Source organism: Anolis sagrei, chromosome 3 (assembly GCF_037176765.1).
Source record: "Anolis sagrei isolate rAnoSag1 chromosome 3, rAnoSag1.mat, whole genome shotgun sequence".
NCBI lineage: Eukaryota > Metazoa > Chordata > Lepidosauria > Squamata > Dactyloidae > Anolis > Anolis sagrei.
The window spans coordinates 221,306,073-221,327,751 of NC_090023.1; the positions used below are offsets into that span (position 1 = coordinate 221,306,073).

At 39.9% G+C, this 21,679-nt stretch overlaps 1 protein-coding gene across 2 annotated transcripts in view; it reads right to left on the reverse strand.

The window, feature by feature from the left end:
• The window catches only part of INPP5D (inositol polyphosphate-5-phosphatase D), a 92,255-nt gene that overhangs the window by 49,729 nt on the left and 20,847 nt on the right, over nt 1-21,679 (reverse strand). For both annotated transcript variants that reach the window (XM_060768114.2, XM_060768113.2), the window contains exons 3-9: nt 11,089-11,239; nt 8,699-8,867; nt 7,119-7,259; nt 6,065-6,152; nt 4,388-4,456; nt 3,622-3,693; nt 1,828-1,951 (exon numbers count right to left, since the gene is read on the reverse strand). In XM_060768114.2, the coding sequence (XP_060624097.2) occupies nt 1,828-1,951; nt 3,622-3,693; nt 4,388-4,456; nt 6,065-6,152; nt 7,119-7,259; nt 8,699-8,867; nt 11,089-11,239 (814 nt within the window). The remainder of the gene's footprint in view (nt 1-1,827; nt 1,952-3,621; nt 3,694-4,387; nt 4,457-6,064; nt 6,153-7,118; nt 7,260-8,698; nt 8,868-11,088; nt 11,240-21,679) is intronic.

The following is a 21,679-nucleotide window of genomic DNA, read 5'->3' on the forward strand; positions in this document are numbered from 1 at the left end:
TTTTAGAAAACTTGCATGTACATAATGATATAGCTTGGAGATGATTGTATGGCTACGTTCCATCTGGCTACCAGTATTTAAAAAACTTTAAAATCAGGACAGCAAATAAAGAGCAACACTCAGAAAACTGGGGAATTCCAGACATGAAACAATCAAGGCTAGCGAACACCTCCCCCAGGCAGGAAGCAGCCAGTCTTTGAACCTGCTAGGCCATTGGATGCTAATCAAGGTGGCCAATTGCAAGATTCACGCCTGCCTCAAACAGACAAGAGTTCTTTCTCCTGCCTTGACATTCCACAGATATATAAATCTCACTTGCCTAATTTCAAACAGACCTCACAACCTCTGAGGATGCCTGCCATAGATGTGGGCGAAACAGCTGGAGAAAATGCTTCTGGAACATGCCCATACAGCCCGGAAAACTCACAGCACCCCATATGGACAATGTTGGATTTTGGATTTCATACTTCAGAATTATGGACAGGAAATATTCAATGTGTAGCAGAATTGTAAGGCTTGACCTGTGTATAACTTCACACTTCAGGCATGAAATGGCACTTTCAAAGGTATCCATCTACATTCACTGCTGTACATGAAGACTATATTGGTTTCATTATATATGCATATATCATGAAGCCGTCATTAATGGCTTCTCCATGTTAAGGCAGTCCCTAAGTTGCAAACATCTGACTTACAAATGACTCATAGTTAATTTGTAAGGGTGAAACAACAGGAAGTGAGAGAAATCTACCCCTAGGATGGGAAATTCACTCCTGGAAGAGTCATCAGGAGTGTGAACTCTTCCCTATACTATCCAAAGCTAAAAAATACATATGTTTGACAGGAGTTATACTAAAAAAATGTGCTTGTTCCGACTTACATACAAATCCAACTTAAGAACAAACCTACATAATCTATCTTGTTTGTAACTTGGGGATTGCCTGTATATGCACACTACAAAGGAGAAAGAGGAGGCATCTTCATACACTGTACTTTATTTACTTTACTTTATTTGTATACCGCTCTTCTCAGCCCTTAGGCGACACCTTTCTCTCATTTATGTGTCAAGTTTGGAAAAAAAATACAGATCCCTGTAATGTTTGGCTCCTCTGATCTTTGGCATGTTAGTAAAGATATATATGGGCTGGAGGTTTAGCACAACTGGTAAATCATCAGCAACTATAAGATCTATCAACTGAAAGGTAGCAGGTTCAAAGCCCCGGGTCGGCATGAGCAGCCGACCATCAGCCCTGCTCACTGTTTACCTAAGCAGTTCAAAAACAGCTTTAGCTGTAATTAGAGAAATTAAGTACCACTAAAAGCGGGGAGGTGTTTGTTTTACAACGCCGTAAAGAAAAATGAAGATCAGAAAATGTATTGTTGAAGGCTTTCATGGCCGGAATTACTGGGTTGTTGTAGGTTTTTTCAGGTTATATTGCCATGTTCTAGAGGCATTCTCTCTAGAACATGGCCATATAGCCCGAAAAAACCTACAACAACCCAAGATCAGAAAATGCTGGAATGAGGAAGTCCTGACGGCTCATCATAGAGGATGGAGTGACAGCACTCCCTGTGGACTCGAGCCCAACTGTCCATGGCATCGAAACAACACCTCCTTCTGTGCTGTCTGTCTGTGTACTATCTATACAAATGGCATTGAATGTTTGCCATGTATGTGTACTTGTGATCTGCCCTGAGTTCCCTTTGGGGTGAGAAAGGCGAAATATAAATAGTGTTATTGTTGTTGTTGTTGTTGTTGTTGTTTTCATTCAGTGAAGCCCAATGGGATCAGTAGTTTACCCATTATTTATGAGTCTAAACACTTACTTCTTTTGTGAGTAAAAAACTTGTCTTCAGGCCCATCCTTAGCTTTCTTGATAATGAGTTTTCCCATCTCAACATCCACTTTAAGATGTATTTTGGGAGAAATCCCAAGAGAGTCTGCTTTCACCTATGAAAAAAAGGAAGTGTTGTAAGTATTTTCCCCCCTTGGATATTATATAACTCTCAGAGCCACAACACTGCATAACGATAAGCACAAATGTATATTTATGGTATGCAAATTTAGCTGTATTACACCCAGGAGATTTGGTTAGATGAATATGGATTCTTATATTTATTAGAATAAAATCTTGTTCCTTATTTCCAAAAGGTACCAAATCCAAAAAATTGAAAAATGAGTTATAGGTGGTAGCATGTTTCTGGCTAGGAGTAGGATATTATGCACACATCAATCTATCAAAATGTATCAAATTACTTAATTATAGGGTTTGGAAAATTCCTCTCCCACCCTCATCATGAAGGCAGGGAAGGACTTTGCTCCCTACAGTGAAGGAAGAGAAAAAAATAGTCCTGACCAGGACTTATTGTGGGCAGGGACAGCGTAAGTGCACTCCCCGTCCTTTTCTCTCATTCTCTCATCGTCGCTGACCCACCCGCCCTGTTCTGTAACAGTGTGTTTTTTTACAAAGGTTGCCGATGGGGCAAGGTAGGAATCTCACATCCCCCCCCCCCCCGCTTTCAAGGGGCTTTTTCACCTGTCCTACACTGTTTAATCCAAGGGTCTTCAAACTAAGGCCAGCAGGCCGGATGTGGCCCTCTGAGGTAATTTATTTGGCCACCACCCTATACTTTAGACTTATGTCACCCTAAGTCTGAAATGGCTTGAAGGCACACAACAACAACAATCCTAATTGACTTGACTATTTCATCAGCCAAAAGCAGACCCACACTTCCCACTAAAACACTGCTATGTTTTTGTTGGTTAAAATAGTTCTTCATTTTAAATATTGTCTTGTTCTTTCATGTTTTTCTGCAGTACAAATAAGATAAATGCAGTATGCACAGGAATTCATTCACTTTTTTAAACTATAGTCAAACTATGTTTTTTCAACAGTCTGAAGGACTGTGTACTGGCCCTCTGTTTAAAAAGTTTGAGAACCCCTGGTTTAATCCATGACAAATTTGGTGAATGGGTCCTAAATAGACTTCACGCATGAAAACTAGGGACAAGTACATATCAATGTGCACCAAGGCACATTGATATGTACTTTGCGGTGTAGGCAATGAATGGGAACCCTCATCTGTTATTAAATTAATCGAGGTGAGGGCAAACAGGAGTGGCCTTGAGCAAGGAGAGTTATGGACTGAATTCTCCACCCATTTCCCTGAAGGATCACCTTGGGAACAACATTGGGTTGCATCCAGGGACCTTGGTTTCTCACCATTGTTTGAGGATGAGTTGGTCTCTGATGGTCACTGCCTCATTTTATTGCATGTCAAATTCAAGTTTAAGTTCAAATTCAAGTTCATGCCCTTAAATTGGCTGGCAGATCACACAGAGATTGATTGATAGGTAACATATAATAAAAGTTGCCCATAGTTAGCTCACACAGTTGTGTTGTCTCATGATTTCGCTGGTGGGAGAGCAATTGCATTTTATAGCAAAACAATGCGCATCTTCATAGGTTTTTTGTTTGTTTGTTATTGTTGCTGATTTGTTCAGATAGATTTGGTATTTTTGGAAACAAACTCCACAAATATGGTGGGATTTTGATGCTGCTGGTGCTTTTGTATTCCTTAATCAATGTTTAATAAAAGTTTAAACAGACTCAAAGTCACCTCAAAGGTCACAGGAGGGATAAGTGAACGCCGATGTGTTGAGTCAGGTCCTTCAACCAACATTTTTTTCACCTGTAAAATGCAAGCACATGCACTCCTCATTTAGCATTAGAAAGCTTCAAGTGTAGAAAACATTAAAGATTCTTTATTATAATCAGTAGACCAATGAGGATGAATAAACATACAATTTAGCCACAGAAATTCTGGCTGTCAAAGAAAATGGATCAGGAAAAAACAGGTAATCATCTAATTCAACTTAGCTTATCAATGCTCTTCATGTATAATGGAGCAGCCAAGTATATTTTCACCTAACAGGGCATTCACTAATAGGGAGTTCAATAAATAAGGAGGCAATTTACAATTTTCTGAAGCTGTAGCTAATTACTGGATAGAAAAATGAATTTGTCATGTGGACATGTTACAGTTTATGATAATGTGGCTTTATAACAAAAGGTTTCCTAAATAGCTAGCTAATTCTGAGAGTATAAGCTTAGCATTTTATGAATCCTGAAGAAAGCAGTCTAGACATGGAGGCATGTTGCGAGAGAGTTGAGTTCTTGACTGTCACAAGAAAAGATAAATAGCACTTTTCAGTAAGGTTCACAACAAATGTTTCAGGATCCCCCTCCTACCCATCTTACTGCCATTCTTACAGCCTTAAATAATACTAGGATGAAGAAAATACAGAAATAACCATGAAAGGTGTATGAGCAATGCCAATCAAAGATAAAGAGAGAACAAGATAGACCTGTAAACATTACTGTACCTTGTCTTCAATGGAAGCAAGTACACTTGTCAACTGAGTAAGTTTTGTACGGTTGGCTTCATAAGATGGCTAGGAAGAAAAGCATTTGTAAAAAGTATAAGGTCTGGTAGAATATCTTTTTCTAACAGCAGTTTGTACCACATACACATATGTCAGAAAGGATAGAAAGAACTCACATATTTTGTATTATCATATCTAGTCCTCTGTAATCTGAAAAACTACAGCCAAGAACTTAACTGAATATGCTGAAGAGTCAAACTGAAAACTTTCAAACCTGTTGAGAAGAGGCTGGAAAGTGATGGAAACACAGTTTTGTAATGATGGGCTGAGAAGCTGAGCCATGAAGAGGAAAATTGTGACATTTATAGAGTCAGGCAGAACTTTGCCATGGCTTCAGGCAGAAGAACTTTAGGTACCTGACTTACGTAGACTAATAGAAGGCAAGATTTCTCAGTGGGATACAGGCAGAATTGAACACATGAACTTATGAGGTACTGATGTATCATGCTCATGTCAGATCAATGGCCTGGCTAATGCAACATTGTCTGTCTTGACTGGCAGCAGCTCTCCAGAGTTTCAGACAAGGAGCTTTTCTCAGCTACTTCATAAGTTGCTGCAAGCAAAACATGTCATGTATTCTGAGTTATGACCTTTCTCAATGAGAAGCTCCATATCAGAGAAAGGAGCAAATGAAGACAGACCACAGTGCTAATAGTTTTAAGACAGGAACATAGGTCCATCCACAGCTATGAAAACCTTTTTCTTAGAAGCCTTCCCCATGCTTTCTCGGGTTCCTCAAATCTGTTTTGGACGAACGTACAGGAGAGCATATATAAACAATCTGAAGTGACTTAAATGGGTTAAAAGCAATAAGTTAAAGAGTCTACCCACATCCTCTAGGGCAGTGGTTCTCAGTCTGGGGTCCTCAGATGTTTTTGGCCTACATCTCCCCTCCCAGAAATCCCAGCCAGTTTACCAGCTGTTAGGGTTTCTGGGAGTTGAAGGCCAAAACATCTGGTGACCCACAGGTTGAGGACCACTGCAGTTGAAGACAATGGCAGTGTTTCTGAATCTGTGTTCCTCCAGGTATTTTGGACTTCAGCTCCCAGAAATCTCAGCCAGTTTACTAGCTGTTAGGAATTGTTGGAGCTAAAGTTCAAAACATCTGGAGAAGCACAGTTTCAGAAACACTGCTCTAGGGCCATGTGTGAGAGATATGCCTTTGGTTCTTAAATTGTTTAGGCATAGTGAATTAAAAAAAAACAAAACCAAACCCTAGACATAGTGTCAATCACATGTCAAGGGTGGGAAAAGACATTCTGCTATTCTATCCACTGCCTCAGAATGTGTGAATTAAAAAATAGGGGTGCATTGCTACCTGACTCTGCAAGGAGACATGCTCAATGCCTGGCTTCCTGGTAGCTATCGAGCCAAGGGGTTATGAGAGAGTGTGAGACATGCTACAACCCACCAATAAAAAATCTCTATAACCCTGCTACACCTTACTAATAAGCCAAAGGAAAGGAATGAAGTGGAGGTTGCAACAAGCCAAACACCACACAGGATATGAGGAGCAAGATGGAAATGTTATGGATGCTAAGGGAATAAGTGACCTCCACTGGGCATCTCTGAACAATTTTAACTTGTCGCTACATTGTCGTCACTCGTAAATCATACTTGAGATTGTCGGTGCATGCCATAGGACAGTTGCTGGTCAAACACTGTTTGCATGGACTCCAGAGAAGGAAGAATCCGGGAAACCTCACTGAAATGGAAACACATGAGTATAAGAGATCTATGTTCATAATTACATGGACATGCTAGATGGACTAGCTCTTGCTAACCAGCCCAAATAAATGAGTCTGGAATTACATCATGTTATTTTTCTATTTGGTTGGTTTCAGAGATAAGTCTTTAAAGTACTAATGTAGATTAGGGACCTCATCACATTGAGGTCCTCAGGCCAGGAGGCACCGGGGCAATCCCGAGGGCAGCAGGGGAAACCGTCGTCCCGCATTGCTGCCTCCCCCATTACAGGGGGGAAAGTGTCACTGTCCAGCTTATCTAATGTCCCCCCTGGCTTATCTAATGAGAAGACTTCCAGGATGGAGCCAGAATGGAGCCCTGCCAGAAGTACTCCTGCATCATGTAATGGACTCCATCGGGCTCCGTCCCAGAAGTGTCCTAGGACGGAGCCCAAGCCTCATGTGATGAAATCCCTAGACTTAATATTATGTAAGCAAAGACTTCTGAAACTGTAGGCTTTCCATACAGAATGTTCTGTGTCAATGGAGTGTCTGAACTGCTAACAGCAGAACCTTCATTCAAAAACATAGTTGTATTAATTCTGAATGTAGGTCTATACATGTAATCAACAACTAAAGCCTTGTAAATCCATCTATATCTATATATCTATATTATTCTCAAATTAATTTCATTTTTAAATGTGCCTTTGAACTACTGCATTTCTTTGATTCTAAGACACCATAAGTTATAACACGCACACACACAAAATCTTTATCTAGGGGGCCTTTCACACAACCATATAACCCAGAATATCAAGGCAGATGATTCACAATATCTGCATTGAACTGAAATATCTGAGTCCACACTGCCAGATAGTCCACTTCAGTTTGGATTTTATACAGTTGTGTGGAAGGGGCCTAAGACTTGCCTATTTTTTGAAATTGTTTAAATTTAGAATTGAAGAAATATAGTACTGTGTGTTTACCTGAAAAGGCCTTTGCACAGTCCTGAAAGCAATTTCTTCAACTGAGGTAGATTCCAGGATCCTTGCTGTGCTGTTTCGAGATCACTGATCATATGCACCCTTAGATAATCCTGAATGAGTTTGAGGTGCTCTTCTGGAATACTGTAAAAGAAAGCAATAGCTTGGAAGACCTGGCAATGAGCTTCTGAACCTAAAATGAGGAAATCCTCCTGGAGAATGGAAACTGCTGCAAGTGGTAAGTATATCTTGTTGGGGATGATTTCTAGCAGAGAATGAAGGTGAGGGAGTTTTAAAACCTAATAATTTTTCTAAGGAAAGGAAATATCTGGAGATGCATCTCTTCATCACTTTGTAACAAATGAATCAGGTACATCAGTGGTGAGCAAACTCTAGAGATTCCTTAGGATCCCAGATCCAACTTCTAGAGTACCCAGCTGTGTTGCCTGCAGGCTGAAAAGGGCAGTATATAAGTGTAGCAAACAAACAAACAAACAAACAAACAAACAAATGCTTTTTTTAAGATTTACTTGCTGACGGTGAGAATGTGAAGTGCAAATATGCTAATTTTTCTCTCTCTCAGCCCCTTGCCCTCAGAATTAAATTTGGCTTTACAGTAAAAGGCATCTCTCACAGTTGGTCTATATGTTGTGCTCTATATGTTGTGCAAGTATTTTACATGCATTCTTTTATAGTGCAATATCATTCCAGCACTGCAGATAGGTGAGCTGGAGGCTACAGAGGCTCGTTCAGGGCCAGCTAGCCAAGCAGGAAGATCATGGTTTGTAACAGCCAATGTACATTTATGGAGAAGTACATTCAAATGAGGTCTGTGGGGCTTCCTCTTCAAGAAATACATATGACTTTGGCCTTCTTAGCCAGGAAGGCAACACCAATTCTCTTTCATCTTGTTCCTGCTCATTAGTGTGTTATGTATTAGTAACTCCTGAAAGAGGGGGAAGGAAAGCCTCCTTCCTGTCTGCAACCCACACAAAACCAAACCTCGTAACCCTTTCCTGAGAGAACTTCCAGCTAGCACATTTATTTGTTATCTTCAAAATAATCTTGTGCCACACCTTTGCTATAAGGTGGGACAGATATTCTGATTTCGGTGTTTGCAATATGCTTGCTAGGAGGGCTGGGCTTCTGTATTTTTTAGATATGCAAAGAGAACTTTCCCAGCTTGCAGCAATATGATAGAACACTTAGGGTGCATCTACACTGTAGAATTACACTGTAGAATTAATGCAGTTTGACATTACTTTAACTGTCATGGCTCAACGCTATGGACTCCTAGAATTTGTAGTCTGGTGAGGCAGCAGCACTCTTTGGCAGAAAAAAACCCAAAGATCTTGTAAAACTAAAACTCCCATAATTCCATAGCATTGTACCATGACAGGTAAAGTGGTGTCAAACCCCCATGGTGTAGATGCACAATATATATGCACTCTCAGTTTATCTTCTCAGCCACTTTATATGATCTTTCTGAGGGACTTATTCAAAATAATAATACAGTAAAATGGATTTCTAGACTTTTGTGTTACCTTTCCTCTTTCTGTGACACATGGATTAGGAGAACTCACCTGCTGGTATCCTGTTGCTGCAATCGCTGGAGCAGAGTCTCAGAAAGGGATAGTTTGCTCACTTGTGTCATCTGGACATAGTCATCCAAGACGTGATCTTCTACTGCCTCATTTATCAGAGATGGGACTGAAATACGAGGGGGTAACACAGGTGGCGTAGACATAGAATCTGTCAAAAAGAGCAGAGTTGGGGAGATCAGCTATTTTTCATCCCATTTTAATGACTTTAAAGTTCTGAATTTTTGGTGGAGTGTTATTCTTTGCAGTGAATGTATATTCTGAACTCTGTGCAAGATCTCTGTGTTGTGCTTCAAATTGTGAACTAGGAATGAAGAGACTCAGGTTTAATTAAGAGACTTAAGTCCCTACTACACTGCCCAATATCCCAGGATCTGATCCCAGATTATCTGCTTTAAACTTGATTATATGAATCCTGGGATATAGGGGCAGTGTGGAAGGGGGCTCAGGTTTAAATCCCTGTTCAGCCATGATGCTCACTGAATGATCTTGGCTCAGTTACTATCTCTCAGCACACATCAGCATAAATATCTCAGGGCCCTTCCACATTGCCTTTTATCCCAGGATCTGATCCCAGATTATTTGCTTTAAACTGGACTATATGGGTCCCCACTGCCAGATAACCTGGGATAAACAGATAATCTGGGATCAGATCCTGGGATAAAGGGGCAGCATGGAAGGGCCCTCAAATGCTTCTTGTGTAATAAAAAAATAGAATGAAGGATCTATGCATCCCACTTTGTTGGAGGAGGAAATGAAATAAGAATGTTCTATTTTTCACCACATTGTCAATGCAAAGTACTGCAAAGCTGTCATTGTAAAGGGCTGTAAGCCACTGTTAATACATTTCAGGAACACAAAATGTATTGTGTATAATTTAATTTGGCACAAATTATCATTGGGTTGCAGTGAGTTTTTCGGGATGTATGGCCATGTTCCAGAAGCATCCTTTCCTGAAGTTTTGCCCACATCTATTGCGGTCTTCCAACTCCCACAATTCGTAACAGCCTAACAGACCTCACAATCTCTAAGGATGCCTGCTACAGATGTGGGCGAAACGTTAGGAGAGTACGCTTCTGGAACATGGCCATACAGCCCGGAAAACTCACAGCAACCCAGTGATTCCAGCCATGAAAGCCATCAGCAACACATAAAATGATCACATTTGGCATATGACTTGTACTGTTTATCTGATCAGCTATTTCAAATTGGGTTCATTTTTTTAACAAATGGGGTTACACAGGAAGATGCAGCTACCAGTGAAGGGATAAAATTATATTATTGTCCCCACATAAAGAAGTCTGAAACCCCAGTGAAAATTTTTCATCACAATCTAGATTTCTAGCTTGTAGTAACTTAAAAACCTTTAAGTTACTACAAGGCTTTTTGGGTATTTGAAGTCTAGGTTAGGTAACCAAAGAAAAGAGACGGGCAAAATTATCAAGGGAATTAGAACACAGCACATGTAAGAGAAAATGTACAATGTCTCGCTCACTGCAATGCTAGAAATGTTGGGAATGAACACACATTTCGTTGGGATAAGAAGCCTTATGGGGAATGCAATGCCCTAATCTTTCATTCCATAGCTACATCCCTCTTACATGGTGTGTAAAGAAGACCTGAACTGTAAGGAACCTTTTTGGTTTTACCAGTTTATTTGGGATAGAAATGAGAAAAGAATCTATTCTTAGTAATAAAACAAAGAAAAATAGTTTTTTCTAGTTTGCCATAATACCAATGGGGCCTAAAACATTCATTCTTATAAAAAGTAGTCAGAATTGTAATAAAGTATTCATACTACAGAAATAAAATCCTCTTACTTATTCTTGGAAATGATTTGGGGGAATAGATATGTGTTTGCACCATATGTCAAATGGACCTCTTTCTCCCCATTCAGGAGACTCTGTGTGTGTGTGTGTACAATCGTGACAATAATTTCACAATTCTGGCTAAATAATAATTATTAACACAAACTACTACAAATTAAATGTAAGTAGCTGTTTTGTACTAATGTCTGCCATTTAAGACCTAATTGTGGCACCATTGCAACAAATAAAATTTCCCTTCCATCCTAGTTTCCCAGGAATCAGCAACATGGGGAGAAGGAGGTCCATTCAATAATATTTCTGTTAAGGGGTGAGATCAGGAGAATTGCTTAGTTAAGTACAAGCTGAGATGATGCAAAATACCCATCAATATTCCACAATCCATTGTTTTTCCATTCCTCTGGGACAACAGTCTTCCCAAACCAAGTACTTAAACTTCTTTCCTCAACAATCTCATGTCACGTCCAGAAATACTAGACTTTTCAAGGACTAGTAATCTAAGGACTTTTTGGAACAAAGCTACCTTCTGTGTTTTGAACTACTTACCCTTATCATCTTCAAGCTCATCTGTTGCCTCTTCCTCTTCCCGTGGAACTGGGTATTTAAGGCTCCGGACTAGTCCCATATTCTCTTTCTTGTAAAACTCTATGACTTCATCCAAGTTGTTGAAGTACTGCACTGGAACACCTTCCGATGCCTGAAAACCCCACACAAAGAATTGATATCAAATAATTTCCAGAGCTGGAACATTCATATAAGAACAATACAGAAAAACTTAGCAGTCAATCCAGGCATGTAGCCGGGGGGGGGGGGCGCTCGGGGGGCTTCAGCCCCCCCCCCCCGAAATTCTCATGGTGGTTTGCTTGCAAAAAGGCCTTACTGGTGCATTATTTAAACTGTTATGTTTATTCATATCATGATCTGATCACCATACTCAATATATCCCATACGCATGGGGGTATTGGGGTAATGATACAAAAGGTTTGCTAGGCTAGACCCTCTTTCACTCAGACTCAGCCCCCCCCCCAAACCCCCCCTGAAAAAAATTCAGCCCCCCCCCCAAACGAAATCCTGGCTACGGGCCTGAGTCAATCCATAAAGTGTAATCTGATCTTGATTTTGATTAGCTGTTGGTAATCTTCAGATTCTGAACTTCATCACAGTTTAAGCCAATGTACATATACTTACTCAATAAGCATATCGCTTAAGTAATTCTGGTAATTAGATATTTTTATCCACTGTTGCCTCCATTCCCCCCCCCCCCCCCCCGCCAAATGTAAATCTGTTTCAAGATTGCAAGCCTTACGGGTTAGAGACTTTTTCTGTACATAAGGCTGCATGCCTATGGATGGACTTATATAAACACTGCCATGACCATACTTTCCTTTATAGTCTTCTCTGGGGAGACTCATGTTTAGAAACAGGATGCAAAATATGAATTCAAACAGTGTAGGATTTATGAGTTACCTTTTCACCTGTTCTTAATCTGACCCCAAAGGAGAATGTCTTAAAACACATTGCTTCCCAGAAATAATAATAATAATAATAATAATAATAATAATAACTACTGTTATTATGATGTTTATTTATACCCCACTTTTTCTCTCAACAAAAGAGAAATAGTTTTGAACAATAGACAGTAAGCCAGTTTGTTTGCATAGTGAAATAATTTGCCTTCCGTGATGGAGAGCAAAGTGAAATGTGAAATCCTATATCCACGCTCCTGGGAGTCCCTAGGATTACATATTAAGGAAGTCATCATATAGGGATTCAGAGCTATCAGCCCCTCTTCTGACTCTTAAGGGATGAGAAATGCAGCTGGGACAGCATCGTAATTTTTCTGTTATTGGGAATGTTTTGTTGTGTTGACAACTCACCCTTCTGTGCTGACTTCCATTTACTGCTGACACAAAGATTTTTACTGGTTCATGATCACTTCCGTTCCCTTACCCCACTTTTCAGCTTTCATTCACTGATAATATTACTGCCGTTCTTGCAGTTATGACTAAACAGAGGCTGGATGGCCATCTGTCAGGGGTACTTTGTGCTTTTCCTACATAGCAGCAGGTTGGACTAGATGGTCCATGTGGTATCTTCCAACTCTATGATTCTGTAATTAAATTACTGACAACTTACTTACCGTATGTTATCTCCCCATACGACTTCATTTAGTCAAACAAATAGAAAAAAGGCCAGAGATATTATTCTGTGATTAAATTTCTAACAACTTACTTATGTTATCTCCCCATACTACTTCATTTAGTTAAACAAATAGAAAAAAGTCCAGAAATAAAGGTTGCTGACATATATTAAATTCCAGCTTTTTCATGCTAATAGGCTTTGCTCTGCATACATACAAATCATAGGAGGGAAGCATATATTTGGACTTGTGTATCTCCAATTTGCCTTTGCGTTTATTCTATTTAGTTTAATTATGTAAACACAAGGTCCCATACCTATAAAACCTAAGAATGGTTTTATATCTGATTTGTAGACACTAAGGATTTATTTTCATATCTGAAAAGCCGTCTTCTAATATTTCCAGTGTGTATATTTTTGTTTTGCATTTCTCAACAATAACATATAAACTTTGACAACATTTCCTTGGAGGATTTTAATCTCAACAATATTTTGGTATGAAGTCCTGGGAGCAATAATTTGATGAGGCACTACCACTCTCTGGCAGAGAAAACGGAAGAGCTTGTAAAATGACAACACCTATGACTCCACAGCATTGAGCCATGGCAGCTACAGCCTTACCACATGGGGCAAAATAAGTGTTCTAGGACACTTTTCCCCCAGTTCATCCATGGAGCCCCACATCACCCATCATACGATGTGGGGTGACTTCTGGTAGTGCTCTGTTGGTGAACTGGGATGGCAGCATGGTAGAAGGCTGCCACCACCAACACAAAAGCAGTCCCGTGTTCCCTAAGGAACAACAGGGCAGCTCCAGGCATTAGCCATGGCAACGTTTTCCCACGTGGAATGGGTAAGCATCAGCTGCTGGCTGCCCCATTTCCACCCCACTGCAGCCCTGATTTGCCATGGAGGCTAGTGAATCACAATGCCAGTAAGTCTGCATGTGATGAGGTCCTTAAAGTGGTGTCAAACTGAATTAATTTTGCAGTGTAGATGCACTCTATGACTATGACAGAAAGCAACAAAATACCTGTAATGTTTCTTGCTCACAGATTGAGTAAAAGTAATATAGGCCCCATCTATACTGACCATTTAAAGGTAATTTCAAATTGTTGTGGACCAAGACACAAATGTCCACAAAAGCAAGAAAGAAAGCCCTTAATGTGCACCAGTGCTCTGTCGTTTGTGCAATCACCATCCGGGCCTAAAACTGGCTTCAGATTTCTTACATAATCATCTGCACAGTGAAACCACATCCTTTATTATGGGTTTGAAATTGCATTAAATGGACAGTGTAGATGCCCTATACAAAGTTGCTAGTATAAAGTTTTATACATGTCTGCAGTGAATCTTGGGGGAAGAGGAACTGCAGAACATGAGGAGATCCTGTCAGAGAGAGGAAGATTAGTAATACATACTGGTGAGGGGTTTCTTTTCTTTTTGAAATGAGGAACAGAAATGGAAACAAGCAGTGCAAGCAGAAGTGAGAAATGCACAACCACAAAAAAGTAAACTAGGTGCCGACAAAGCTCCCGGATAGTTACTATCTTTAGTGGTTAAAAAAAATTGGCAGAAGATAATGTCTTGTTCGTATTCTGTTAACTGCATGGCCATGGTTGAACTGTTAGTGTTAATTGTAATAGCTACATTTGTAGAATTATTTTAAGTAATAAAGAATTTACAGATGTGGGTCACATCTCAAAGATTATGTATATACAAGTATTCCAAAACCCGGGAGTGGGGGTGGGGGTGGGGTTAAGTTAAACTCAATTTTCAGGTTAAGTTAAATTCAACCTGGCATGGCTTTGTGGGATAAAAGTAGGAGGCACTTTATCACAACAGTTCTGTTCCTATGTACAGGGTTGGTTACATAGCGTGGAGATGAGAATTCCTGTTCAACTCCATAGCTATCAACCTGGGTTCCATTCTATTTAATAACATTGACTGATATGTGAATGGTGAAGTTACTGGATGTTTGGGGGCTGTATGCTTCACCTCTTCTCTACCTACCTTGTTGTCATGGCCCACTGAGGCTGTGCAGGTACTGTACTAGATCAGGCCCTGGATACTGTTATGTGCTGGATGAGTTCCAATGAATTAAATTTGAATCTAAATTTATTATTTGTTAATTTGATTCATTTATATTCCCACCTAACACAGCACTACACAGCATTAAAAGCCCAAGCACAGTCAGTTCCACAGTCTGGGAGCAACCACCATGAAGGATGTCTTCCTTGTTTCTACCAAATGAACATGAAAAGATGGCAGGTCAGAGAGAAAAACCCTTCCACAGAACACCAAAGTGTGGCTCAAAGTGTTTGAGTGTGGCTTCAGCTGGCCCACCAGCTATGGCCGTGCTGTATTGTGATAATCTCCCCACTGTAGTTCATGCACTGAAAACTTCTCATGCACTATATGTAGTGATGCCCTTTAAAGGCCTCATCACATGAAACATATTCCCATACAAAGACACTTTTGGTCCATTTTAAGGACAAAGTTGCACGGAGCCCATCAGGGGCGGCTCAACCCATTACGCAAAGTAAGCATTTGCAGTATAGTTGATTTAGCCCAGGGGCGCTCTTGAGGCGCTCTTGGGGGAAAATAGACCTTGACATATGCGAGTTGTAGTTACTGGGATGTATAGTTCACCTACAATCAAAGAGCATTCTGAACTCCACCAATGATGGAATTGAACCAAATATGGCACACAGAACTCCCACGATGAACAGAATATATATATATCAGTGATTGGTTGGGGGGGGGGGCGCCAAAATACTATTTGCTTACCATTGAAAATTACCTAGGGCCGCCTCTGACTCCCAGTCATCATCCATTGCCTTTCAGCCTTGAAATGGTGCTGAAAAGAGGGAGTTCAGAACACAGGGAGAAATTGTGTCCTCTCGTGTGCACCAGAGCTGCCAGAACCAGCACTAACACTGAAAAGTACATAGGATGGGATCTGACAGATTCATCCGTGTTGAATCGTTTCAGTGACGTGGAGGAGTGGGCATTCCTCACCACCTTGCTTCTACTGAATTTTCTCCTTAACAGCAATCTAGGCTTGAAATCATGCTCTTGCTAGGTTTTTAACATGGAGGGAAGCAAAGCCTTGCAAGAGGGGATCGTAGCAAATGGTGTAAAATTACACTGTTATAATGGAGGGAAGGAAGGCATGCAAAAGACTTGCAGCCTCATCACACTCGAGCCTGGATCCACTTTTAATCCAGTGTCTGCCTCCTGAAGAATTCTGGGGTTTGTAGTTTAATGAGGCCCAGGATCTCTCTGGTTGAGCAATTTAAAGGTCCCTTCCCAAACTACAAGCCTCAGAATTCTGGATGAGGATGAACCGGGTGTTAAGGTGGAACCATGCTCTAGTGTGATAAGGCTGCTACTGTGGCAAAGGAGTTTAAAATCCACCTGCTTCCCTCTCCCCCCACCCCCAATGGGATGAGGTTCATAGTAATCTTGGCTTTTGATATTGGTGTTTTCCCTGTTTTTTCACAAACAAAAGTAATACAGAGAGGGTGGAGAAAAAGATTATCTGTGTGATGGTTTGGAATGCAGACAACAACAGGGGAAAACTGAAGAGAGAAACAGGTGTGATGAGAAGACAGAACACGAAACAGAATAATTGTGGATCTAACAGAACAATTGCCTTTGATGAACAGATGGTACCCGGCACTTCTCAAGGTCCATGTGATAAGGTCCTAAGATAACTTGGAAACACTAGTGCAAAGTGCTACAGTTAAATAGCTTATTGGGATAACTCAAACTTTTTTTGTAGATGTTCCTCTTTCTATAAATGGCAACCTGAGGACTGCGATCTGCCCTTCTCTGTGCTCCACCAAATGCTGCGTGATGACATGTGAAAGACCTTTCTCAGATCAAGCCTTGTGGGCTTGATTGGAACTGACACTGGTCTCATTCCAGCATGAAGTAAGACTTGGCTTTCCATTAAAACCTTTGGATCCTTCTGATTTCATCCAGGGCTGTATATATCTCTAAGTTATCTTTATTCAACTTTTTAAATTGAGTTAGTCTGTTTTTGAAGTTTATTATAGGTCTATAGACGTTATGCTATAGGAGGAGTAGCCTAGGAAGCTGGCTATGTTTAGCTTAGAGAACAGAAGACTGAAAGGGGTCACAATAGCCATGTTGAAATATTTGAAAGGATCTCACCTTGATGAGTGGACAAGTTTAATGTATTGTCGAAGGTTTTAACGGTTGGAATCACTGGACTGTTGTGTGGTTTCTGACCATACAGCCTGGAAACCACACAACACCCCTGTGGACAAGTTTGTTTTCTGCTGCTCCAGTGATGAGGATATGGAGATCAGTGATGGGGAAATGGAGAAATGGTTTCGAATTGCAGGAAAAGAGATTCCACCTAAACGTTATGAAGAACTTCCTGGTGGTAAGATCTGTTTGTCAGTGGAATATGCTGACTTGGAGTGTAGTGGAGTCTCCTTCTCTGGAGGTTTTTAAACAGAGGCTGGATAGTCATCTGTTGAGAGTTTTTTGATTGTGTATTCCTGCATGACAGGGGTTGGGCTGGATGGCCCATGTGGTCTCTAACAGGATATAAATATTTCCACCATCACCAGTATTATTATTAATTATTATTATTATTATTATTATTATTATCATCATCATCATCATCTTCATCATCACCACCACTACCACCACACCTTTGAAAAACTCCTTGATAACAGCCTCAAAAGCTTCCACCTTTTTGCAGTCTAAACTAATTCTATGTATCAGTATCACACCCTCAATTCTTCTTTTTTTGCAACCCCTCCTCCACCCCATCCCCCAGTTTGAAGAAGAATAGAAATTTTGGAACCTCCTGAACCATAGGTTCCCCTAATCTGCTTCATTTTGGCTTCCACCAAGGGAATACATTTATTTATGTATCTACCATATTTATACCCCGCCCTTCTCAACCCCGAAGGGGACTCAAGGCAGCCTACACATAGGCAACTATTCAATGCCTTAAAAAACATACAATTAAAATAAACATTTAGATTAAGATTAAATGAACACACATTAACCAGTTAAAAACATTACATCTATTACTAAAACCATACAATCCACAATCGTAATCCCAGGCTATTCCAATAGTCATTGCACATATTCCATATCTGTCTATTGCACTTCGAAGGCTTAATCCCAAAGCCATGTTTTCAGTCTCTTTCTGAAGGCCAAGAGGGAGAGGGCTGATTTAATATCACTGGGGATGGAGTTCCAAAGCCGAGGGGCCACCACTGAGAAGGACCTGTCTCTTGTCCCCACCAGGGCCAAGAGCAAGGCCTTCCCAGTGAGCAGGGCCTTCCCGGACGATCTTAATCTCTGAGATGCTTCATAGGGGGAAGATGCATTCAGACAGGTACATCTGGTGGAATTTGCCACAATGGTTTTCAACTGATACAATGGCAAGGGACATGGAATAGGACCTCTGAGCCTCCCTAAATAATAGTCCCATTTGCCAACAAAGCAGCATTTCTGAAGTTCACTACAAAACAGCACTCTGCTAAATTCACCATACTGTATATTTTCATTCTCCTGAAGACTTTGGAGCAATAAATAAACTGTGGCAATTTAAATTGACTTAAAAACTTTGTTTTAGCCAATCCCATGAACTTAACATTATGCAAAGCAGTTCTCGAAGTATATCACAATAATGTGACCTTAGATGGGACTTGCTGGTATGAGAAAGCGCTGTTTCCCAAAATACAAGCCAACCATAAGTTTATACTATTTTTAATCTAACTTTGCAGTGGAAAGGAAAGTAGAACAAGGATGACAGGGGGAGTGTGATCTATCCTGAAGATACTGACAGTAAACTCTTTTCATTATTTGTGTTCAGTTTCCACTGTTCCTGAAATGCAAGGTGTCAAAGTCTGAATTTCACAAAGCAATCCATGGACACCTCTTTCTGCATTCTGGTTTGTATCTGTTGGTGCTGTAGCTCACATGAATAATTATACAAAATATTCATGAAAATAGAAAACAGCCTTGCAGGGGGAGGACAGGTAAACGTTTGAAATCTTCATGGCATCTAGGGATTTTTTTACATGGCATTCTTTCAGAGATACAAGTTCTTCCTCCCCTGGCAGTAAAAAATAAGGCCAAACGAAGCACAACATTTCTTTCCAATCCAAAGCAATACTGGGACAGGGAGAGTTTCATTGGGATCGGAGCAGAGCTATTTTTTCTCCTCAAGGAACCATTTGTTTTCTTCTTTTTCTTTCAATCCCTGAGCAATTCCAATGATTACGTTGAATTATGGCCTTTCATCTAAGCCACTGTTGGAATTTTTCAGGGTAATAAATGAAACTAAAAATGAAAAATTATAAATAACCTGCAGCTGCAGTAAACATTTTTTCGTTCAGAATTCCTGTGGTTAGAGACAAGAAAAAAGTGAGAAAAGCCCTTGTGGTCTCTTCTAATTCTATGACTGCATCTACACTGAAGAATTAATACAGCTTGACAACACTTTAACTACCATGGCTTAATAATATGGACTCATGGGAGCTGTAGTTTTACAAAATATTAATTTAGTATTCTCTGCCAAAGAGTGTTGGTGCTTCACCAAATGTCAAGTCCCGCAATTCCATAGCACTGAGCTGTGGCAGTTAAATTGGTATCAAAATGCATTAATTCTACAGTGTAGATGCACAGTATGATACTATAAAAGGCTACCATACAAGCCTTAAGAAAGTTTGTACAGGTCTCTCGAAAACTTTAATCTTTTATGTAATGGCATCACTCTTATCAATTCCTTCTTTTCTCCCCTTAATGGAGAAAATCTTTTGTCATTCTGGCAGTAATTAGACCAGCTGTCTTCTACCCTTTTACACTGCACAGTTATAGCACTATGATTTTACTTTAACTGCCATGGCTGCATCCAATGGAATCTTGGATTTGTAGTTTGATGAGATACTAGAGCTCTGTGGCAAAAAAAAAAACAAAAAACTTCCTAAACTGCAAATCTCAGGACTCCACAGAATAGAACCATGTCAGTTGTAGAATCACAATGCTACAACTGTGCAGTTTGAAAAAAACCCTACTGTGTCTTGCTCTGATAATCTTAACTTCTTATTTTTCAGGTCTTCTCCATTATGTTTAATTTAATTTTAACACAATATTATATAAATATAGAGGAGTAAGGTTAAACAATGCAAAATCATTTCCACTGTCATTATGACCAGAAATTAATCAAGATCTAACCGGCTTTTTAGAAGTTATTCCGATACCTTTCTACTTAGGCCAGATGCTATCATTATGTTGCAACATCTTATATTGTACTGGTTTTTCTAAGCACATTTTCAGCAGTGGGGAATATCATGTCAGACAGCTCTTCACTGAACCTGCATTGCTTATTTCAATATTTAACTTTGCTGGGACAATGCAGGATTTAATGGGGAGAGCTCATTGGAATGCTACCTTCATATGTTCATTATAAGATCTGACAGATGCCACGGTAAACATATAGTTTTCTGAACAGAATGCAATTGAAAACTCCCCAAAATATAGTCTCAAATCACCCACACATGCAGTTGCCTTTGTGCTGGAACTGTTTAAGACTTCATAACAAAGGTATGGAAGATAAGTGCATGTAATTCTATTCTTCCTTCCTTAGGGTCAACCAATATTCGACAAGGGCTTCTGAACTAGCCCATATATACACAAATGAAGAAGATTTCTTATGTCCATACATGTTTGTCCTGAACTTAGAAAGAGTGATAGGTGGTGATTTACAAAAGGAGTGGTACAATTGTGGTGGTACAATAAGTTAAACCCTTGTGCTGTTGAACTGCTGACCTGAAGGTTGGCAAGTTCGAATCCACGAGATGGGATGAGTTCCTATCTGTCAGCTCCAGTTCATGCCAACCTAGCAGTTCAAAACATGCAAATGTGAATAAATAGGTACTGCTTTGGCAGGAAAAGGCAAAGATATACTCCAAGCAGGAGGTGACAATGCAGGCTCCTCGGTTTGAAAATGGAGGAAAGCACCTCCCCAGAGACAAAGATGAGCACCATCTCCAGAAGCCGGAAATGAAAGGAGAAGCCTTTGCCTTTGTTTGTCTTTATGTGTCTCATTGTATATTATTGTAAAGGAATTGAATGTTTGCCTATGAATATAAATGCTGTAATCTGCTTTGGGTCCCCTATGGGAGAAGGGCAGAATATAAATGAAGTGTATTCTTATTGTTGTTGTTATTGTTATTATTATTATTATTATTATTATTATTATTATTATTATTATTGGCTGCTACTACTGGACTCTTCCAGGGAACATGGAGGCTGGAGGCATAGTCAGAATTCTCCAAATTGTGAGTCAAAAAGTTTTGAACTGATGCTACAGTTATTCCTGGCAGTGGTTTTCATAACTGTCTATTAAAACAAATTTCACATCTTAATGTCCTTTCATTTTCAAATCCTCCATAAAAACAGCAGCATGCAAATTAGTCTATCTAATGAGTCAGTGATATTTTCTAATGTCTTTTCCCAAAATGTCTATGTTATTGACAGTTTCCCCATTGTCCCTCTATCACTGTTCTTTCTCAAAATCTTTTTGTTGATGTGAAAATATGTTTAGCATTTGGGATTTTCAAGGAGGTGCTTGTTGATAACTAGATGTAGCCATTGTTTATTTGCATAGCATTCACATGGAGCAGGGGAAAGTCTTCCACAAAGGCCAGACGTTTGATTTTAAACTGCAAGACTGGTGTATCAGGTTTCTAAATAACATCTACTTGTACATGAAAATCTGCTAGTTGCCCTGGGTTACATCCCTGAATTCCCTGTGGAAAGGATCTAAAATTTGGAAATAAGCTCTTTAGAATATTCTCCTGTATCCTCGTAGTATTTCTATACATGTTTACTCAGAAGTAAACCCCACTGAGCTCAAGGAGATTTACTCACAGAGATGTGTATATCAGATTGTAACCTAAAATAATTATGCAAATATATTGAGTCAATGATTAGAGTT